General features: G+C 43.7%; 2 protein-coding genes across 2 annotated transcripts; one reads left to right on the top strand and one right to left on the bottom strand.

The window, feature by feature from the left end:
- The first annotated feature begins 81 nt into the window (after positions 1 to 81).
- Positions 82 to 15,193, top strand: parpbp (PARP1 binding protein). The gene is made up of 11 exons (XM_030440537.1): positions 82 to 201; positions 545 to 700; positions 1,716 to 1,952; positions 2,048 to 2,152; positions 3,681 to 3,851; positions 3,938 to 4,092; positions 6,698 to 6,881; positions 6,979 to 7,160; positions 8,370 to 8,451; positions 13,194 to 13,377; positions 13,937 to 15,193. Exons 2-11 carry the CDS (start codon positions 551 to 553, stop codon positions 14,263 to 14,265), a joined length of 1,779 nt encoding a protein of 592 aa, XP_030296397.1. The 5' UTR covers positions 82 to 201; positions 545 to 550; the 3' UTR covers positions 14,266 to 15,193.
- Positions 15,185 to 17,221, bottom strand: pmch (pro-melanin-concentrating hormone). The gene is made up of 3 exons (XM_030440540.1): positions 16,899 to 17,221; positions 15,408 to 15,549; positions 15,185 to 15,320 (listed from the first exon to the last, which is right to left on the bottom strand). The coding sequence occupies exons 1-3, from the start codon at positions 17,160 to 17,162 to the stop codon at positions 15,271 to 15,273; spliced, it is 456 nt and encodes a 151-aa protein (XP_030296400.1). The 5' UTR covers positions 17,163 to 17,221; the 3' UTR covers positions 15,185 to 15,270.
- Positions 17,222 to 18,693: the final 1,472 nt, after the last annotated feature.

Below are 18,693 nucleotides of genomic sequence, written 5' to 3'. Positions count from 1 at the left end.
AATAACACATTCTTGTATCCCGTGACGAAAGTATAGAACTATTTAAAAGAAGAACAATACTTTCTTTTACCGGACCTCTGCCATTGTTGTGTACTACAAGCTGATTGGTTAAGAGAGAGCAACGTCATCGGCAATTTAAAATTTCAAAACAGCTGCTATTGTCGTGGACGTGTGTTCTCGGAGACAACTACATTGTTACAGGTTTGCACCGTTAAATTTACGTTTTTTGTGATTTAGTGTAGCAGCAAACATAAAACAATCTGAGTTATATGTGTACATCCTGTGTGGACTGACATAAAAGCACATTGTTTTTGTAAATTAAGCTACCTGGGTGTCAAGGAAGCTCAAGTGTTTCCCTTCAATGAGGAAAAGAAAGAAACTTTCATAGCTTTCAATGAGATTACTGTTACTAGTTGCTTAAAAGCACATTTGTTATGTTTATAGTCGATGTTCTGCAGTAAAAACCTGGTTTATTCTTGTTTTTGTGTTGTTTTTGAATGTCTTGTAAGCAAAATTGACTCTATTCCTTTATTTTCTGTTTAAGGATAATATGGAGTCTATTAATGACCGCCTGAAGACGATGGTTAAAGTCTTCAGGAGAGAGTGCCACAGGGTTTTACACTCTGAAAGGACCACCATTCATGGAGCTGATGACATGCTGATGGTGCTGCAGCTGGCTATCGCAGAAGTTAATAAGCAGGTAACTGTTCAAAAACAGCCTCTCCTTAGTTTGAATCACTTCAAAAACCCTTATCTGTCCCTCAAGGAGTGGCAAACAGATTGCAATTCACACACACACACACACACACACACACACACACACACACACACACACACACAAAAACAGTTCAAAAGTGCAAATGTGATCATGCTGGCCAACAACATTCAACACCACAAATGTCAAAAATTGAAACTGCATTTATGAATCCATCCATCCAATTTATAAAGCTTGTGTTCTGCTTTATAAATTGTAGTTTTGTAGTCCACAAAACATTTCCGGAGCTAAACAGCATCGCAGCATTCTCGTAATCCACCCGTTTTAAACTAGAAAATGGTTTTATACACGTTGTCCGGACGTAATCCGCGTCTCCAGAAGCCGCGGGATCCCTGATTGATTTAAAAATAACGTCTTTTTAAATCCATTTGGGATGTTGGGCCTTCTGGAAACTTCACGCCAGATGAGCTGCGCAGAGCCATTTTATGTTTTTAAAACAAGTCCTGTCCACTTCAGTTGTTGAGGACAATGCTGTTTTGCTGTGCAGCTCCAGAAATGTTTGATGGACTACGAAACTTTCCATCAGCATGCGAGGAGGAGATAATGACTGAATTTTCATTTTTGGATGAACTTCCAGAGCTGAGGCGAACAACACCTTGCAGTCAGTTGTAGTCCTTTTTCACAAAGGGATGAAACTAACAAATGAGAGGAAAAGTTAAAATACCAATAACAGAGGAGGAATGTCATATGATTCCTGCTCCAAGTTATCCACTGTACGAGCTGAATCCACATCATCATCACAACATAGTACAATTGAACCATCAGGCCGACTGTCATCACGTCTGTGACTGATGACATTACCGCAGATTTCCGGCTGAGACCGCTCATGGCCCGCTTTTGGACCGCGGCAGAAGGTCTTTTCTGCTTTTTGAACTGATTGGTTCCAGGCCGTCGGTAATTACGGCTGCAGCCTCCACTGTTTTCTCTCTTCCTGTGACAGCACGGCGGAGAGTTCAAAGTGGCCCTGAGTGATGTCCTGATGGCCTGGAAGCACTTACTGCTAGACAAACTTCACCTGCCGCCCCCCGGCTCTGCACGCTTGGAGAACTATGATCTCATCCTGGAGGCATACGAGTCCTTCCTGAAGCGCTCCAACACCGTGGACCTGGTTGATGTCTTCTCCATGTACAAACAGCTGAGACCGCTGGAGTCGGATCCAGAGGAGCCCGTGAGCTCGGTGAGGGAGAATCAGACTGATGATTGTAGGCGATCAGATTTTTTGCTATCAACCGATTTATCTGTCTAATTCACTCGTGGTTTTTCTTTTGAAAGATCCAGCTGTTTGAGTTCTTATCAGGCAGCACGGAGGTCTCAGAGCGGCCAGACTCCTCGGTCCCGTCAACACCGTCTAGCAAAAGCAGATCCTGCAGCTCACAGGTAATAAAAAAGGTGCAACTTGTATCATAAAGCAGCATAAGAAACCCTTCTTTCCCATTTGCCCTCAGCCCTCATTTAAGTGTCTTTTTTAAGAACACAAAATGCTTTTTTTTTTCTCCCCCTGGCGATGATCCACGCATTAGCTTTCCCAGTCTTGCTTAATTTCTGCCTGGAGTCGGTCCGGCTCTTACTGACAGGAACTCTATATCAAATCACTCGGATTTAAGAGCGCAGTGTGAATTCAATTACCGGGCAGATGTTTAAAACACAACACCATGTGGGGCTCCTGTAACAAGAGGCTCTTTTCCTCCACTCTGCTCTTGTCACTTGTGAATTTATGAGTTTTTCGCGGAGGCTTGCTGCCGCTGCACCACCAGCGAGAGTGATGTAATTTTTGGAGTTTAATGCGGGCTGTCAGCTCCTGTTTATAGGGGGTTTGACTCAGGCACTAAAGCTACTGTCCCTTTTTTTTTTTTTGGTAAAGGTTTATAAACACAACCTGGACGGGCCTCGAGCCAAGAGCTGAACTAAAGGAACAGTTGGGTGTTTTGGGGGAAATGCAGAGATTCACTTTTTGATGGAGAATTAGATGAGAAGATGAATATTGAGGTCTTTCAGCGGCTTATCTTAGAACGAGGGATGTCCTCATTCGGGTTAGTTCACGTTTTTACAAGGGTTGACTCGTGCATGTTCGCTGTTTGGTTAGGTAATCCTTAAAATAAGCTCTAAAATGCTAAAAATGGCACAAAAACATACTTGATTTAATTTAACCTCACTGTACATGTTATTAAGAAACAAATATTTTTACTGCATCCACAAAATAAATCAGGAATTTCAAGATGATGTTATCATATCTAGCGATACAATATTTTTATTGTCCAATCTCTAACCCTTAACACAGAGACTAAAGCTATCTGAGAACATTGCTACCACTCATGTCTTGACCTCACAGCCAGCAGCTAGCCTAGCTTAGCTTAGCTTAGCTTAGCATAAAGACCAGAAACTGGGGAAACTGCTAGCTTTGCTCTGTCCAAAGTAAAAAAAAAAATGCACCTCCAAACACCTCTGAAGCTCATTTCGTTAGCTGATTTCAGGGTTCGTACGGGTGCTTGAAATCCTTGAAAGTATTTGAATTTCAATGTTGTGTTTTCAAGGTCTGAAAAGTGCTTGGATTTTAGTTTAAGTGCTTGAAAGTGCTTGACATTATAACTGTCTTTTTCACAAAATTGGGATCAGACTGGATAATTAATTTCTTAAGTTTTTGCTATTATGAAACATAATTTTAGATGTTTACAGCATAATACAGTAAATTGTAATTGTGATAAAAAGTGAAGAAAAAATAATGAGTATATATATTCCTGTAGATACGTATTTTAACCCAGCAATAAGGTGCTGGAAAATCTTGAAAATGACCCTTAAAAGTGCTTGAAAAGTGCTTGAATTTGACCTTGAAAAATGTGTACAAACCCTGAGATTTGTAAGATGTTTTCTAACCTTAAATAATGTCCATTCTGTTTATGATTTCCAGGTGAAAATGGCCGTGAGGAAGGTTTTCTGCTCTTATCTCAACTTGCTCGTGAACTCCAAGAACGACATGGCCTTGGCGCAAACCCTCGACGTCCCGAGCCGCGCTCTGGGGCGACAGGCGTTCACGGACCTGAAGCACGCCGCACAAAACAGCAAGAATTCTCTGTTCTTGGTAAGATGACATCATGTTGTTAGCGATGATGTACCCACGCTTTACATCCACTGGAGTAATCCTCTCTCTTTTTCGTTCCCTATCAGACCGTGACATCTTTCGTGAGGGCCATCCAGCTCGGAGGGAAAGGCTACGCTCCAGCCGAGTCCGACCCGCTGAGGAAACATGTCAAAGGCCTGTCGGACTTTGTCCAGTTTCTAGACAACCTGGATGAAATGCTGGGAGAGATTCCAGACCCAAGGTACACAACGCAGCCCAACGCAGCTCCCCGTTTAAACGGCTTCAAAACATTTACAGTCGATGAGAAGTGACGGATTTAAAACTCATTCCGTCACTGTTTTGTTGCTATAAAGTAATTTTACATTTGAGGAATAGTTTGATATTTTTCGTTATATTAGAAGTTAGCTTCTATTCATCACTGTGGGATAACGATAAAGCTACAGGAAGGAGATGATTAGCTTAGCATAACGACAAGAAGGAGGGGGATAAAGCCTCTTCTCGTATTCTTATACGTTGTGAAAATTTGCCTACCAGCGCCTCTAAAGTTTATTTTAATCACATTAACAGCAAAAAGCCAGCTGTTGCACCTGCTTCCAGTCTTCATGCTAAGCTAGGCTAAACACATAGTGGCTCTTCAAATGTACTTTAACGACGTGAATGTTAAAAAGAAGAAGACAAAAATCGATGTAATTGTTATTACAGAAAACCAGCTGGCCTGGTTCTGTCCAGTGGTTTGAAAGCGGTGGCCAGGCACACTAACTTTAATATTATTTCCTTGAATATCTCTGGGCAGTGTAGTTTTTCCTCGAACGGGAGTAAATAACGCATGTGGTGGAAACTATTTCCCGCTGGGGACTGAAAGACATTCGTTGCTGTCATGCAGCAGGAACATGTGTGTCAAAATAAAGTACAGTGTGTGTTCATGGTAATTAGGGAGCGCCGCAGGGCTCCGGGGAGCGTGCCGACGTGCCCGCAAGCAGTTTGAGATGATCACAAGTACTTGTTGTGTCTTGCTGCATCTTTTCTTCCTGTTCATCATCGTTACATAATGTGTTAAGTCATGTCATTGGGTGTTTTGGCTCCTAGATTATGTTTTTAATGGTGTTTGGACGACAGTGGGGCTTCATGTCGCAGAGGAATCAGACATGTACACAGAAAAGTCTTTGTTGAAATGATCAATTCATGAGATTTGACCACGTGAAGTATCTAGATATTTAAATCCGGAGGGGCTGGATTCTTCAGCCTTCCAAAAATGTGAATTGAAATTGAAATAAAGTCGTGAAATCTAAGCAGTTTAAGCAGTTTTTCCCCTTATTTGCCAGAGATGAATCACTTATTTGTCATAACTAATCCAGCGTACGCTCGGAGAAGCAACTTTTCCATTTCAAATGTTGCACCATAAACACATTCAGAATCCCCGAGAAATCATCCTGAGCGGATTAGGGGAAGTAAGAGATTCCAAGAAAAGTTGATCGTGCTTCGGTATCTGGCAGCGACGGAGGTCAAATACAGTGAAACTTGTGATTTATGGCTGAATGGGATTTTCTTTGAATTGCTTCACTTCTTCCTACAATTTTGAGTTCACGTTAAATTCTGTTTCCACTCTGTTTTGGCCAACTCTCGTGAATTGAATTAGTTTCTGAAAGCCGATCCGAGCCGGGCTCCGCGGGGCGCACCGGCCTGGCAGGCACCTGTGCGCTGAAATCATAAAAATCCACCTGTCCCATCGCGGCAGCAGCAGTAATGGCTCCCATCTAAGCTCCTCCATGATAACATTTGGATTGCTAAAGCATGTTCATCTCTGCTAACATCAAAGGCCGTCTCTGTTAAATAACTTGTTCCCCCGTTTGGAGCTCTCACTTTGATGAATTATCCTCAGATCACTCCTCCATACCATTACAGATTATGTGGGATGTCGAAGCGTTTGGCAGCACAACAGAAGTGGCTATCAGAAATGATTTAGCCGCTCAGTCGTGTGAGGGTGGAGCTTTTGGAAGGCACCCTTTTGCAGCCGCGACGTTCGGCCTCGAGCCGTAACAACACATGTGATGTTTGTGTAGTAGTGGATTCGACTCTCGCCGCTCCTCTGAGGCGCTCTCGCTTCTTGAGGCTGATGAGACGGTTGGTGAACTCGGCCAACATGTGTCTTTCAACAGGCAAGCGGTGCCTCGACGCTCTCGGCGGAGTACTGTGTTTCCTCATACAAACACCTTCTGTGGAGAGCGCAGGGGCCCTTGTTCGCCGAACATCTGTTTTCCCAAATGATTCAGTTACTCGCTCGCATCCGAGCCGGGTCAGGGTCGGACCACCGCCTCCCCACCTTGCTGCGATCTTTTCCCTGCACGCTTTAGCGCACTCGACTGTTAGAAACCCTACAGAAGTGATATGTTGCTATGATTTTTGGACGTGCAGCGCAGACGGTGGAAAGGAGGAAAATCCTGGAGTTTCTCCGCTGACAGTCCATCGCTGCGAGCAGTGACAGTGCCCAGGGTGACTTTAACAGGGATTTGGAGCATATTTTCTGCTTCGTAACTGTTAACATTGGCAGAGCCGCGTTACAGTGAAATAAAGCTCAACTGGATGTTAACACCGAGACAATTACTCTGAGCCCTTAAAGTCAGTGTCCAATTAATTGAAAGTGAAGCTGCAGTATATCTCCCGAAGACATTCAGACGAAGGCCCGGGCTTTTCTGGGTTTTTCAGTTTTAGGAGAGAGTTATTCATGTTGGCAAATATTGGCTGAACTCTTGAACGCTATTAATTCTATCCAGATGAAATCCTGCTTTCCAGAACAAATCCACTTTTTTTTCCCTCTCATTGTGACCGTCGTCCGTGTTTGTTCTCAGTGCGTGCGGAGCCCGGCTGGTGGCCGCCATCAGGGCAGCGCTGGTGAAGGGACGCAGCAGCGGCGACGCGGTGTACGCCGCGGCCGACGAGACGGCCAAGGAGCTGAGGGAGAGGATCTGCCAGCTACACCAGATCCAGAAACAGACCGCTAATGGAGGCGGAACGGGGATCAGCCCCGCCAGGGTAATGTATAACCACTCTCTCAGCCAGCCGAGCTATAGTTCTGGCCATACATTCGCACAAAAAAAACCCACTCCATCTTCTCGCTGCTCCTCTCCAGCCAAAGGCGCACGCAATCAATCACGCCACGGCGTACGGAGGTCGGGACACCGTGAAGGCGCTGATGGCTCTGCTGGACGAAGAGGCGTCGACGCCTCTGTGTCGCAACAAGGCGGAGCTGCTGTCTGAGGACCAGCCCGTCCTCGACGGAGCCGAGGGGATCTGCATCCTCACCTTGTTCAGGTCGGCACAAATACTCCTGTAGTTCTAACAGAGACCAGATGGTTTATAGTTTGATGCCGGTCCACCACTGAAATATCTTCACAACTGTTACAGACATTCATTATCCCCAGAAGATGTACCTGACTTTGGTGATACCCTTCATTGTTCCTTGTTTTAAAAGACTTGCCTCAAATGCAACCCAGTCAATGCTGAGTCTTCTGCCAAGCATGTTCTGTCTGATATGTACCTATCGCAGTGGATTAAGAAACACGTGCAGAGTGCTAATACTGTTTTTATCATTCCGTTCATTAAAGACGAGGCGTCCTCTCAAAGACTTGTTTGTAACGGGTCTTAGATTAAGCTAAAGCCTCAAGTAAACATTCATAAATTAAATCTAATCATGGAAAAGCGGCTCGTGCTTCCGACAGTCTGGGATGTAAACACTGATGTCGTCCTCCTCGGCTGAGCTGAGTAGACGCTGATGCGGTTGGTGAAACGGCTCACAACAAGGTCTGTGGATTATCCTGAGTAACCGGGTCACGATATCTGGAAACACGGTTTTTGGAAATGTGTTTTTTGGACCCTTTTTAGCTCCACACGCCGAACGCCATCTAGTTGTCTTGTAATGGACAGAAGGCAGACGTCTCCAAAGCTCGGCAGCTCACACCGAAATAATCTAGATGAATAGAAAAGTGCTAGAATAAGAAGGAAAATATATGTATATAATTGATTTTAGGTCAAACTGTTCCTTTTTAAAGAAAGTCCTCACAGAGCCTCGAGTCAGATCTGAGCTCTCTCACTGCCACAGGATTCAGTCGGAGTGGGAAAGCCCCTGAAACAGCAATTAGACCAACATGAGACTCTACAACTGTCTACTGAAACCATATGGAGGAAAATCCTCCCACACCACACTGGAACAATTTCTCCGGTCAAACATCTGAAATAAAAATAATAACATAAGAAAAACAGCCACTGGCTGTGGTGGAGGAGGGGGGGGGGGAACCTACATTATTCTGAGGTGGATGACATTGAATGGCTCGCGTCCAAGTTTTCGCAAAAAAGCCCGACATCAGCTCCGTCTGCCGCTGGTGAAAACATCTCTCACGTGTTGTGCGAAGCTGCCGTGTTTGTAAGAAGCGGTGGGTAGATGTTCTCTGTTGGTGTGACCGTGTAACCTTCTTCTACTGTTTTTTTTTAAAAACATTTATAAACCTCTTGTCTCTGCTTCAGATCCCCTGAAGTGTCTACTGGATGTTCTCCAGAGCCTCTGAAGAACCGAGTCCAGAGCCGGCTAGAGCTGCTCAAACCCAAGGTAACGTGGGCCCCTCCGTCCAAGAGCCCCAAATCCAAACCATCAGTTACTTCAAATTGAATCAGATGTACAAACATTGAGAATAATGTCTTTACATCCTGTAATTTCTCCCTGGTATTATGTTATTTATTTTCTTAGCTGAAGCGCACATCTTAACTGGCTTCCACGGTTCCCGTTTGCACAGCTGTGTTTTAGCTCTTCGTGCTGGTTTTGAGGGTGCTGTTAAATCCGTGGCATAAAACGACGTGTTCGTGGGGGATTCGAGCCGTTAACCAATCCTCGTGATTAGTGATCCTATTGTCTGGGCTCAGCTCCGTTAGCTTACAGTGCACAATACAACACACTCTATATCCCATAGTGGGATCTCTTCCTTCCTTCTTTCCTTCCTTCCTTCCTGGCTGTCAGCTCAACTGTTCTCTCCTTTTACCTCAGTGGTTTCTGGTCAGCGTATGGAAGCCAACTGCTGCCGTGAAAACAAAAAGAAATGTCAAACTGAATTGATTTTGACATTTTTTATCATAAGTCCTCATCAGTTCAATTTTTCAGCTCATAATTATGGCTTTTAATCAACATTTCAACTTGAAATTATTATTTTTTTTATCTCATAATTACTTTTTTGGACATATTGTGACATCATTCAGTGTTTCCCATACGTAGGCTTTACTTGGGCGGCCCATCCAGGTAAATTCAGACCCGCCCAGGAAGATAAAATCTGCATTCCACTTTTTTCATCCAGTCAATGATCAATTTACTTCACTGTTTCCCACACGTTAACTTCATTTGTGGCGACCACAGTATCTAGATTGGCCTCCACATTTTGGCGCATCCCGACCTCGATCCTCACTCGAGACATCGCACCTGTCAATGAATATCATGATGTCATAGACTCTGATACAGTGGACTCAGTGACTCTATTTAAGTGCCATTTAAAGAAACTTGTACTTTGAGTTTTTTCATGCCACTATGCTGCTTTACACTTCTACTCCGCCACACAGCCCAACAAATACAGTTTGTTTCAGTAAATATATAAAGTAAACAGTCTGATTTAAAAACCTCGTAGATATCAGGATGATGAGTAGCAAGAAATTGCGATTTAGAAAATTCAATGTATTGTTGATGCGTGCAGATACGTCTTTGTTTAGTTTTTTTAACTCCCGTATATCGGCATCGGCTTTATAAACCCAGTATATTCAAGTCACAACTTGACACTGCTTACATGCTAATGCATCAGTAATAGGAATCTAAATGGATAATATATGTAAATATCACTAACAACAAAGGGCTCCTCTGCACCATATTAACACTTTCGCACTTGAGAACTTTTGTTAAAATGTGCACACAGGACTTATTTTAACAGTGTTAAATTACAACCTCTTCCACCAACACTCAACAACTGCTGAGTCACCAGAAAAACACCTGACATCACCAGCTTTAGATTGCAGGTACTGCTGATCTTTTGACATGCGGTAGCTCCGCTGTGTGAACCCCCTTTTTTTTCTTTTTTGAACATGTATGCTAAACAGATTTTGTGAAATGGCTCCTTTATTTGATTGCGCTAGCAGATGTCATTTTAGCTCCCCACAATCTGGCTGCCTTCCTGTTTGAGTGCGCTGTAATGGTCCCTGGGCAGCTCACCGCTTCCTGAACTCGGCGAGCGGAAGCTTTCTGCATCAATTTCACTTTGAAGATGCCATATCAGTCGCGTAATTCGACTAGCGAGGGGAAACTTGAAAGGTTATTGTTTCCTGTTGTCTGCTGAATGACTTTATCCCCGACTTCTTCCAGCGGTTTCATCATGCGCTGACGTCAACTGGCACACACGGAGATGGACAGATTTAGTTTCTGATTTTGGGACGCTTCCAAATCTCTTTCTCAGTGATCTAAACAAAGAGAAACTCGACTTGAGCTCTTAATGCCTATTTTATTGTTGCTCCTCTGTGACGTCAGTAACGATGGGACTTGATTGCCTTTATGTGTTTTTATCACGGGATGACTGTATCGGTCTTTGATGCTGATAATAGTCGCTGCACCTGTTGCTCATTCTCTGATTTTTTTTTTAATCACCTGTGTGTGTGTGTGTGTGTGTGTGTGTGTGTGTGTGTGAGAGAACAAATGTCAAAACATAAAGCTGCAGAAATTGCTTCCACCTGCGTTTTGGAAGCCCCTTTTTCGGGGGAATGTCTCGATCAGGTGTCTCCAGCATCGTGTCAGGTAGCGTGCGGAGGTTATTTCAGGACAGCCTTCGGAGGAATGAGGGCCGTCTGACCACTTGGTGCCATGTTGGGCTCCCACCTGTTGTAATTGGATTAGATGTTCTCCGTCAGTCGTAGTTTGGCCGTGTTCACTCTCCCGTCCCCTCCCATTGTTTCTGGGGCGTCTCAGATATGTTTTATTAGCATGCAACCCGCGCGGCGCACATTTTTAGCTCCCATTATTGAAGTGTGCCTCGTTCTCGGGGTCGCTGTTGTTTTAGGTGCTCCTTTTTTTTTCTTTCAAGAAGTTCTTTTTTCGAAAAAGCACAAAAGGGCTTTGATCCCCTTTGTGCCTCACGTACCCACCCAGCTTTGCTCGCTGTACTTTTCCCTCAGATTTCTCCTCCCTACTGTGGCCCACTGGCCTGAAGGGTGAAATCCTTGGATTGTGATAATCCCAAGCAGGCGTAGATCAAACGGTGGATGAAAAGCCGTGGATCTGTGTGCTCCAGGGCCAGGGATTGCACTCTTCAGCATCGTTCACCTTGTTTTAACTTAACCAGGTTGTCGGAAAAAAAGGCGTTTTTAATGAGGTGCTGTTCTACAGGCTTTGACAGTGTAGCTGTGATGAGATTGAAAATAAGATTCTCCTGATAAAAGCGGTGTAAAGTCGGGCTAACGTGAGATTCATTAGCCTTTTTTATTAATGAATACAGCAGTAATGAGGTGGCCTGTGATCAACGTCTATACGTGAGATAATTCCAGCAGAAGAGATCGGGTTGATTAATAATGCCTTGCTCTGTGTCATTTGAGGTGAAAGTCTGAAAAAAGTCCAAAATCCAAGATTTGAAAACATACATTTTCTTGATGAAATGTCCAGACAGCTATCAGATGGTCTGGCCTGGACTTTGGTACAGATGTTCATTGTTCCTAGAAGATTATCCGAGTGACTTTGGAGATCATTTGACTGTTGTAGCACGTTCAGATGGATTACCATGAAAGTTGGTTCAAACATGATGATTTTAAATTGAATTATAATCGTTTTGGTGACCATTTTGTTTTCATTTAACGCTTTAACCATGTCAAATGTGTTATTTGGTCTGATACATTGTTTTATGACCAAGTACTTGGGCAAAACATACTTTTAGTTTATTGACTTTATGGACCAAATCACTGTGACAGCGACTGTCAGCTCCGGGTAGATGACTGGCAGTCGATTTGCATTGCGATGATACGTGAAATCAGCTGTTCTGTTCATGCGACATCTCTTGCGTATCTGTCCGTCCTGAGAAAAGGGATCCTCCTCCTCTGTGGCTCTTCTTCAGGTCTCTTCCATCTTATTTTTTCTCCCTGCTAAAAGGTTTCTTTTTTTGCACAAGGCAAGTTTCTCCTCACTCGACTCGAGGATCCAATCCAAGGACAGAGGATGTTGTAACTGTAAAACCCACTGAGCCAATGTGAATGTGATTTTGGGCTCTATAAATAAAATGGATTTGAGTTCTGCAGCCATTTTGAGCTGCAGCTGTAACATTTTAAGAACTTATCTGATGTGTATAGGGGTGGGTTTTGGCAAGAACCTCACGATACGATACGTATCACGATACTTTGGTTACGATACGTATCACGATATTGCGATATAAATAAAGATGAAAACACAAGTACCTGTATTTGTACATCAGATGATATTGATCAGAGGACAAATTGAGTCAAAACTATTTCATTCAAAACAGCCTCTCCATTTAATTAATTCCCATGAAATTTCCGGGCAGTAATATTCTCTTTGTCCAGCTCGTTGTTCTTGCTATCTCTCTTAACTTTGAAGCCAAAGTGCTTCCAAACGTCAACTTTGAATTGCGGAGGCGTTGTTAACTTGCCATGCATTTTGCAAAGACCTCAGCCACTCTCTCTACTACAGAAATACACCCGCCGCACAGCAGAGCTGCTGTTCGGTGATATATCGATATTTGGAGTTGAAAAATCGATATTGTATTGGGCGGCAAAGTATCGCGATATATTGCCGTATCGATATTTTTGCCCACCCCTGGTGTCTAATGTACTTATTTTATGATCTACGCTCCTCTTGATAAACCAAGGAGACGTCTCACTGCCGATCGATGCTGGTTTTGGCTAAACTCAAGCTCAAGTCATTTTCTTTAGTCTGTGGCCAAACACAAAAAAAAAGTGGTATTGTTGTGATGTTTGACATGTAAACTGTTACGTGATTGATTCTGTTATATTTACTGTATTATGCAAACACAAACTAAGATGGTGACCGTGATGAGCCTTGTTATTGAGCTCAGAGCTCTGCAGTCCCACGCTGAAGCCTCACAGAGCAGCTAGCACGCCTGCAGAAAGTTGGCATTCCCCTCTGTCGGCTGAAAATATGCAGGAGTTGGAAATCACTCCTTGAAATTCAAGTGAGAGTTTCTTTTTTTCTTAGGCAAGTGTTGGAATCTGAACACCTGGGCCACCTGCCCTGAGTCATTGATACCCATCATCACCATCATATCCGGTGGATTCAGGTTTTTTTTTTCTCTCTGTGTATTCCAGACCAAAGACAGAGTCATTCGATCCCAGTTTGCGTGCACGTACAAAGATGATGAGCTGCCACTCAACCGCGTGCTGGAGTTCCCCAGCAGCAGCCAGGTCCCGACCTGTGTGCACCCAGCTCCCAAACCCACAAACACGCCAGCTGAGGATGTGGATGAGGACGAGGAGGAGGAGACGACCACAGGTACACACGCAACCGTTAAAACCCAACACTAGCTTTTAACGTGCTCCAGCGCACGCAAGAGGAAAAAGCTCAAAATGTCAACACGAGCGTCGCAGCGTTCCCTTACTGCCGGGATCGATTTCTGTTTCCTCTGACGCCACACAGCTGGACGGAGGCCCAGGCACGCCCTCTCAGCTCCGGCCTTGAACCCTTCCCAATCCTAGCCCTGGGACCGGTGCTAACCATCGGCCATTAAATGAATCCCCATTCTATAAAACCTGCTCACACCCACATCTGTAGTAAAAACCTGAAAGAACACACACACACACACACACACACTCAAACTCACACACACACACACAGACTTCTTGCCCATTTCCCCGTCTGTCTTTTGTTCCGTGGGAATTCGGGCTCGGCTCCATCAGGCGACATGACGAATGTTGAATTTCAGCTTCATAGAATAAACACACAGCCCGCTCAAACAAGAAGCTAACGTCAGCAATTTCGTCACAGCATTTTCTTTTTTTCTTTTTCCTACCAGCTTGTCACACTTGCTTTTGCTTTATTTCAATCTTTCCAGCCAAGCCTGAATGTCTAAATAAGGAGCAGAGCGCTGAGCAGCGGGGGGCGGCTGCTGCTGCTACTGCTGCTCTGGGGCAAAGAAGTGGAAATGCCCAAAACAGAGGTGCAGCAGGCCCGGGCAGTAAAAAGAAAAGTGGTGCTCAGACGCAGAGCAAGAGCAACAAGAGGAAGCAGGTGGACTCTGACCAACATGGAGGATCAGAGAATGAGCCGCCACAGAAGAAACAGCCCGCGGTCAAAATGCCCGGCAAGACCGTCAGCAAGGCCTCGAGTAAGAAGAAGCTGATAGCGGGACAGGGAAAGCTAACCAGCTTCTTCAGAGTCTGATGATCTCTGGTTTCATGATGGGACAGCGGACGGACTTTGTAGTTGTATCTGAACGTTCCAATGAAGTCACGGTTCATCTGCTGACCATTATTTTAATATATGTGTTGACGCTAGCTTAACGTTTGGGAATTATGCTCATTTGCGTTCGAGTTGGATGAGAAAATCAATGGCATTTCTCATGTCTGTGCACTAAATATGAAGCTAGTGCTAACAGGTGATTAGCTTATTTTAGCGTAAAGGCCCAAAGCGGAGAGAAACAGCCGGCAAGCTAACCGCTAAGAAGTGAATTTTATAAAATTGTTGAGGTGGTTGTAGACAGAGTTTTGAAACTTTGGTCAAAGCTGATCAAACCATTTCTTGAATTCTAGTTCCCCTGCTAACTAAGCTAATCAGCTTCATATTTGACATACACCTTTTTTTAGAGATTAAAACAAAATTAGCAATTAGAGATGCTAATAGACAGATTCTTTAAACTTGAACTTAAACTGGTTGGAGCTAGGCAAACAGTTTCCTCAAATTTGAGACCCTATGCTAAGCTTAGCCATCTGGCTGCTAGCGGTAGCTGTTGCTTGATATGTAATTCTTCATCTAATTTAATGTATTTTCCAAAATGAAATGTTAGGCTAAGTGATAGTAGACAGAAACTTATTATTTCAGATACATTTTTTTGTTGATCACCAAATTGATTTGTTTTCCAGCTAGTTTGAGCGGCATTAGCGTTGTGGAAAGTGTGTGTGAGGGGAACAGTGTGACAGCAGATCAATGGTAGTCTGGATTTGGTCGGCACACTTTATTTCTTTCCATCAAGACGAATGTATATAATCAGCAGTCGTATTGTTTATCTATTTATAACATTCTCCAAAGAATTCAACCCTGTAAATATGATGCAGATGTTTTCCCTTTTAATAAACTTTTATTTTGTTTTACATTTCTCTGCACTCTCATTTTCTACATGTAAATGCATTTCAGTGTGACAGGAGGAAGAAATTTGTACAGCACTAACACTTATACTTCCCAGCAGGGTCGGTACACTCGTCCTATCATACACCGCAGCACTGGAAGGAGACAGAAAGAACATTTGTGTTAGTAAATACTGAAATCAACTTGAACTTTTTATGATGATAGGGTTTTTAGGTACTTACTGTCGAGGTCGGTGTTCCTACGATCGATTCTCAAACTGTTCTCGGCAGGCGCGTCGCTCAGACTCCGGTCTGTGAGCACAGGAATGCTCCGAGCGAAGGCCGGGTTCAGCCCGCGACTGCTGTGTCCTTTCAGCCTCACGTCCTGAACACACAGTATTGATCGGTGATTAAATGCGACCACACACATTTCAGCCCTACAGGATCTGAACTCGCTGTTTTTTATTTTTTCACTTGCAAAGCACAGGTGTTGGATCTGTGTTTACCAGCTGATCCAAGCCGCAGGAACCCCAAATGGAAGAAATGTGTGTTCCCCCGGTTTTTTACTACATCACAGTGGCCCGTTTTCTTCCACTGCCCCGGTTCACCCAGATGTCTTTGTTCTGTTCTGTTCCCCATTACCGCAGAGATAACCACCATGTTCATGACACACAGGAGACGCAACCGCCAGATAAACTCGCGGCCAAACGTTTGAGGGAGCGCAGATATATCATCATTCTTCCCACTGTGGCTCCAATAAATCTTTATAGGCTTGTGATCATTTGACCTTTTCGGCTAATAGTATTTCCCGGTTTTCCAACGCTGCTGTAAAAGACTTTCATAGATGTGTATGAAATATTGACTTAACAGTAGACGAGAGAGCGGTGACCAGTTGAGAGAGGTCGAATGTGCGGTACACAGGATGGAGATAATGCGCTCTTTGTTGACCTGTGGTGAGCTGAGATCTCATACAGTGAACAGTTATGACGCGTGACCGGTCATTGGCAGAGTTCAATGACTGCGGAAAGAGACCAGCCAGATACATTCATACGGGATAAATTAACTAATAATAATCCAAGTGGCTGGTAACTCTGCACTGGAGTGTTGTTGGGCTAAAAACTTCAAAGAATTTGTTTGCACGAATATAAAAAAAAAAAACCCTGATTTTTGGCCTTTTCTGGTAAATTAGCTCAGTTTCTTGAACCAGGATGCTGGAAGTCAACATTTCTATTCACTATTTAAACCACGAATAAGGAAAACAACATTTTATTGAAGGTTAACATGTGAAACTTTACAAATACAGTAAACGGTAACCAATATAGGGCTGCTTCTTTGTCGGGAGAACTTCACCAGACTCCCTTATGAAATCTCTTGATTTTAAGAATTTGTGAGTTAGGAGCATCTTTATAAACTCTTTGAAGTCCTGACATTAACAAATTCTTAATTATTTTGGTTTTCTTGTAAATTCGGCAAATATTATACATGAAGTTTTTCTTTTATTGTCTAACAAACATTATCAACTTACTGCTTGTATGAAAACGTGAAAAAAATGACTTAAACTGATTCAAAGCATTATTAAGAACATTTGGGTTGCCAGGTTGTAAAAAAAAAAAAAAAGCATACCTGATAAACTAAAGAGCCAACACTAACACCAAGGGTTTTTTTTGTTATTCGTGACTTTTTAAACATGCTCAGGCTTGCAAAAGTCTTTAACGACGGCGATGAGACACTTACTGAGAGGATGTAGATTTTGGGGCTTCCGTCTTCGTCCCTCACGTTGTTGTCCAGCACATGGTTTCGTCTGTACACAGGAGGAGGAACCATGGCAGGAACCACCACAGGCTCGGTCATGGGCTCGTCCCCCGCCATCAAACCGAGGCCGTCTTGCTCGTTTACGCCGTCTTCTACTTTATAGGCGGGCATCGCTACGGCGACCAAGTGGCTGCTGAGCTCGGAGAACAGCAACAGAGCGTACAGGACGGTGTAGACGGAGACCATTGTATCTATAATATGTTGCTCTGTGGTCTTTGACTGATCCTCTGTTCTGTTCTGGTGACTGTGACGAGGCTCTTAGTCGTCTTATATATTCAGTCAGGGTGCTTTTTGATTACAACCTAAATGTATGAGGTGTCATGTTTCCTGCAGATGTGCATCCGGCTTAAAAGGACAAAGGTTATCAGAAGATCAGGGGTCATCGATTTTGTGATGCGGTGCTCCTTCGTAAAGAAGAAGCTGAATAACTCTATCGTGTCTGTTTAGAGATGTGGCGAACAAGAGGTGAATCAAGTCCTATCCAATCAGAGTGCAGAGTGGTGTCAAGGAGGCTCACAGAGGTCAAAGGGCAGGAAATGATTGTGACTCATCCTTCAAAATCCTCATCCTGAGATGAACCCAGCAGGTGATTGGACAAAGGCCGACAGCGCCGCATGAAAGACGCTCATTGAGTGGTCATAAATAAGTCATTTTCTCTGAATGGGAAAGAAAAATCCTAAAATCCTATGATGGACCATTCACAAAGGTCACTGCAGCCAGTTGTGAGACTAATGAGGAAAAGGCTAAAACGGGAAAGTCAAAGGAGTAGTTCTGCAGGTAACATGGGTAAGAAAAAATGTACCTAAAGCTCTTTAATCAACACGTCATATGTTGTTTGTAATGACTCCAGGAGGTCACTGCGCCCAGCAAGACACAGCCTGCCACATAACCCTCATAAAACCATGTCTCGTTTGTCTTCGTCACACTAGCAACACGGTCCAAGGGAGGGCTGAAATATCTCAACAACTATTCATGGTTACCAGAGGTTGAATCCCCCTGACTTTGATGATCCCCTGACTTTTCCTCTAGCAACACCACAAAGTTGACATTTGTGGGTTTGAGTAAAATCTTGTTCAACTGCTATTAGATGGATTACTTTGAAATGTTGTGCATTCGTGGTCCCCGGAGGATGAACCCTCCTTTACATTTGTGATCCTGTAGCTTCCCCTCTAGTGCTACGTCGAAGTTGACATTAGTGGTTTTTGAGTAAAATGTTGTACAACAGCTATTGGAGGTGGATTTCCATGAAAAAAAAACAGACATTCATGGTCACCAGAGGATGAATCTTCCGGGCCTCGGTGGTCCCGTGACATTTCCTCTAGCGCCACCACAAATTTGGCATTTTTGTCTCAACAACTATCGAATGGATATCCACGAAAAACAATGTTGTTGATGAAGAAACTCTGACCAAATTCATGTATTGTGTTGTCTTAACACAAAGCAGCTTCTTTTTTGGCATCCATGTTGCTCCCTCATTCCGACATGCGCGTGAGATGAACACAACAAAGTCGGAGAAAGAGCAACTTTCCAATGCGGGAAATCTTGCATCTGAGGAGCACGTGAATGCAGCGTCAGTGTGTTAGCTGATTGTGGCTCTGTTAGCACGTTAGCCTCAAAGCATTCTTTTTACACTTTGTTTTTCATGCAGAATAAAAAAAGACTTAATATTTTAATTGGTGAGCGTTGCAGATGCTGGAAGCCGGGTTTTGTTACCCAT

The sequence above is a fragment of the Sparus aurata genome, chromosome 14, assembly GCF_900880675.1.
Source record: "Sparus aurata chromosome 14, fSpaAur1.1, whole genome shotgun sequence".
Taxonomy (NCBI): domain Eukaryota; kingdom Metazoa; phylum Chordata; class Actinopteri; order Spariformes; family Sparidae; genus Sparus; species Sparus aurata.
This window is presented reverse-complemented; position numbering and strand designations above follow the sequence as displayed.

Excerpts from the sequence above, each read along its gene's own strand:
- parpbp (XM_030440537.1), top strand. The coding sequence starts at position 551 with ATGGAGTCTATTAATGACCGCCTGAAGACGATGGTTAAAGTCTTCAGG. Across the intron at positions 2,153-3,680 it reads GCAGATCCTGCAGCTCACAG|GTGAAAATGGCCGTGAGGAA; the intron begins GTAATAAAAAAG and ends TATGATTTCCAG. Across the intron at positions 13,378-13,936 it reads GGAGGAGGAGACGACCACAG|CCAAGCCTGAATGTCTAAAT; the intron begins GTACACACGCAA and ends CAATCTTTCCAG.
- pmch (XM_030440540.1), bottom strand. The coding sequence starts at position 17,162 with ATGGTCTCCGTCTACACCGTCCTGTACGCTCTGTTGCTGTTCTCCGAG. Across the intron at positions 15,550-16,898 it reads CCAAAATCTACATCCTCTCA|GACGTGAGGCTGAAAGGACA; the intron begins GTAAGTGTCTCA and ends CTGTGTGTTCAG. Across the intron at positions 15,321-15,407 it reads TAGGAACACCGACCTCGACA|TGCTGCGGTGTATGATAGGA; the intron begins GTAAGTACCTAA and ends GTCTCCTTCCAG.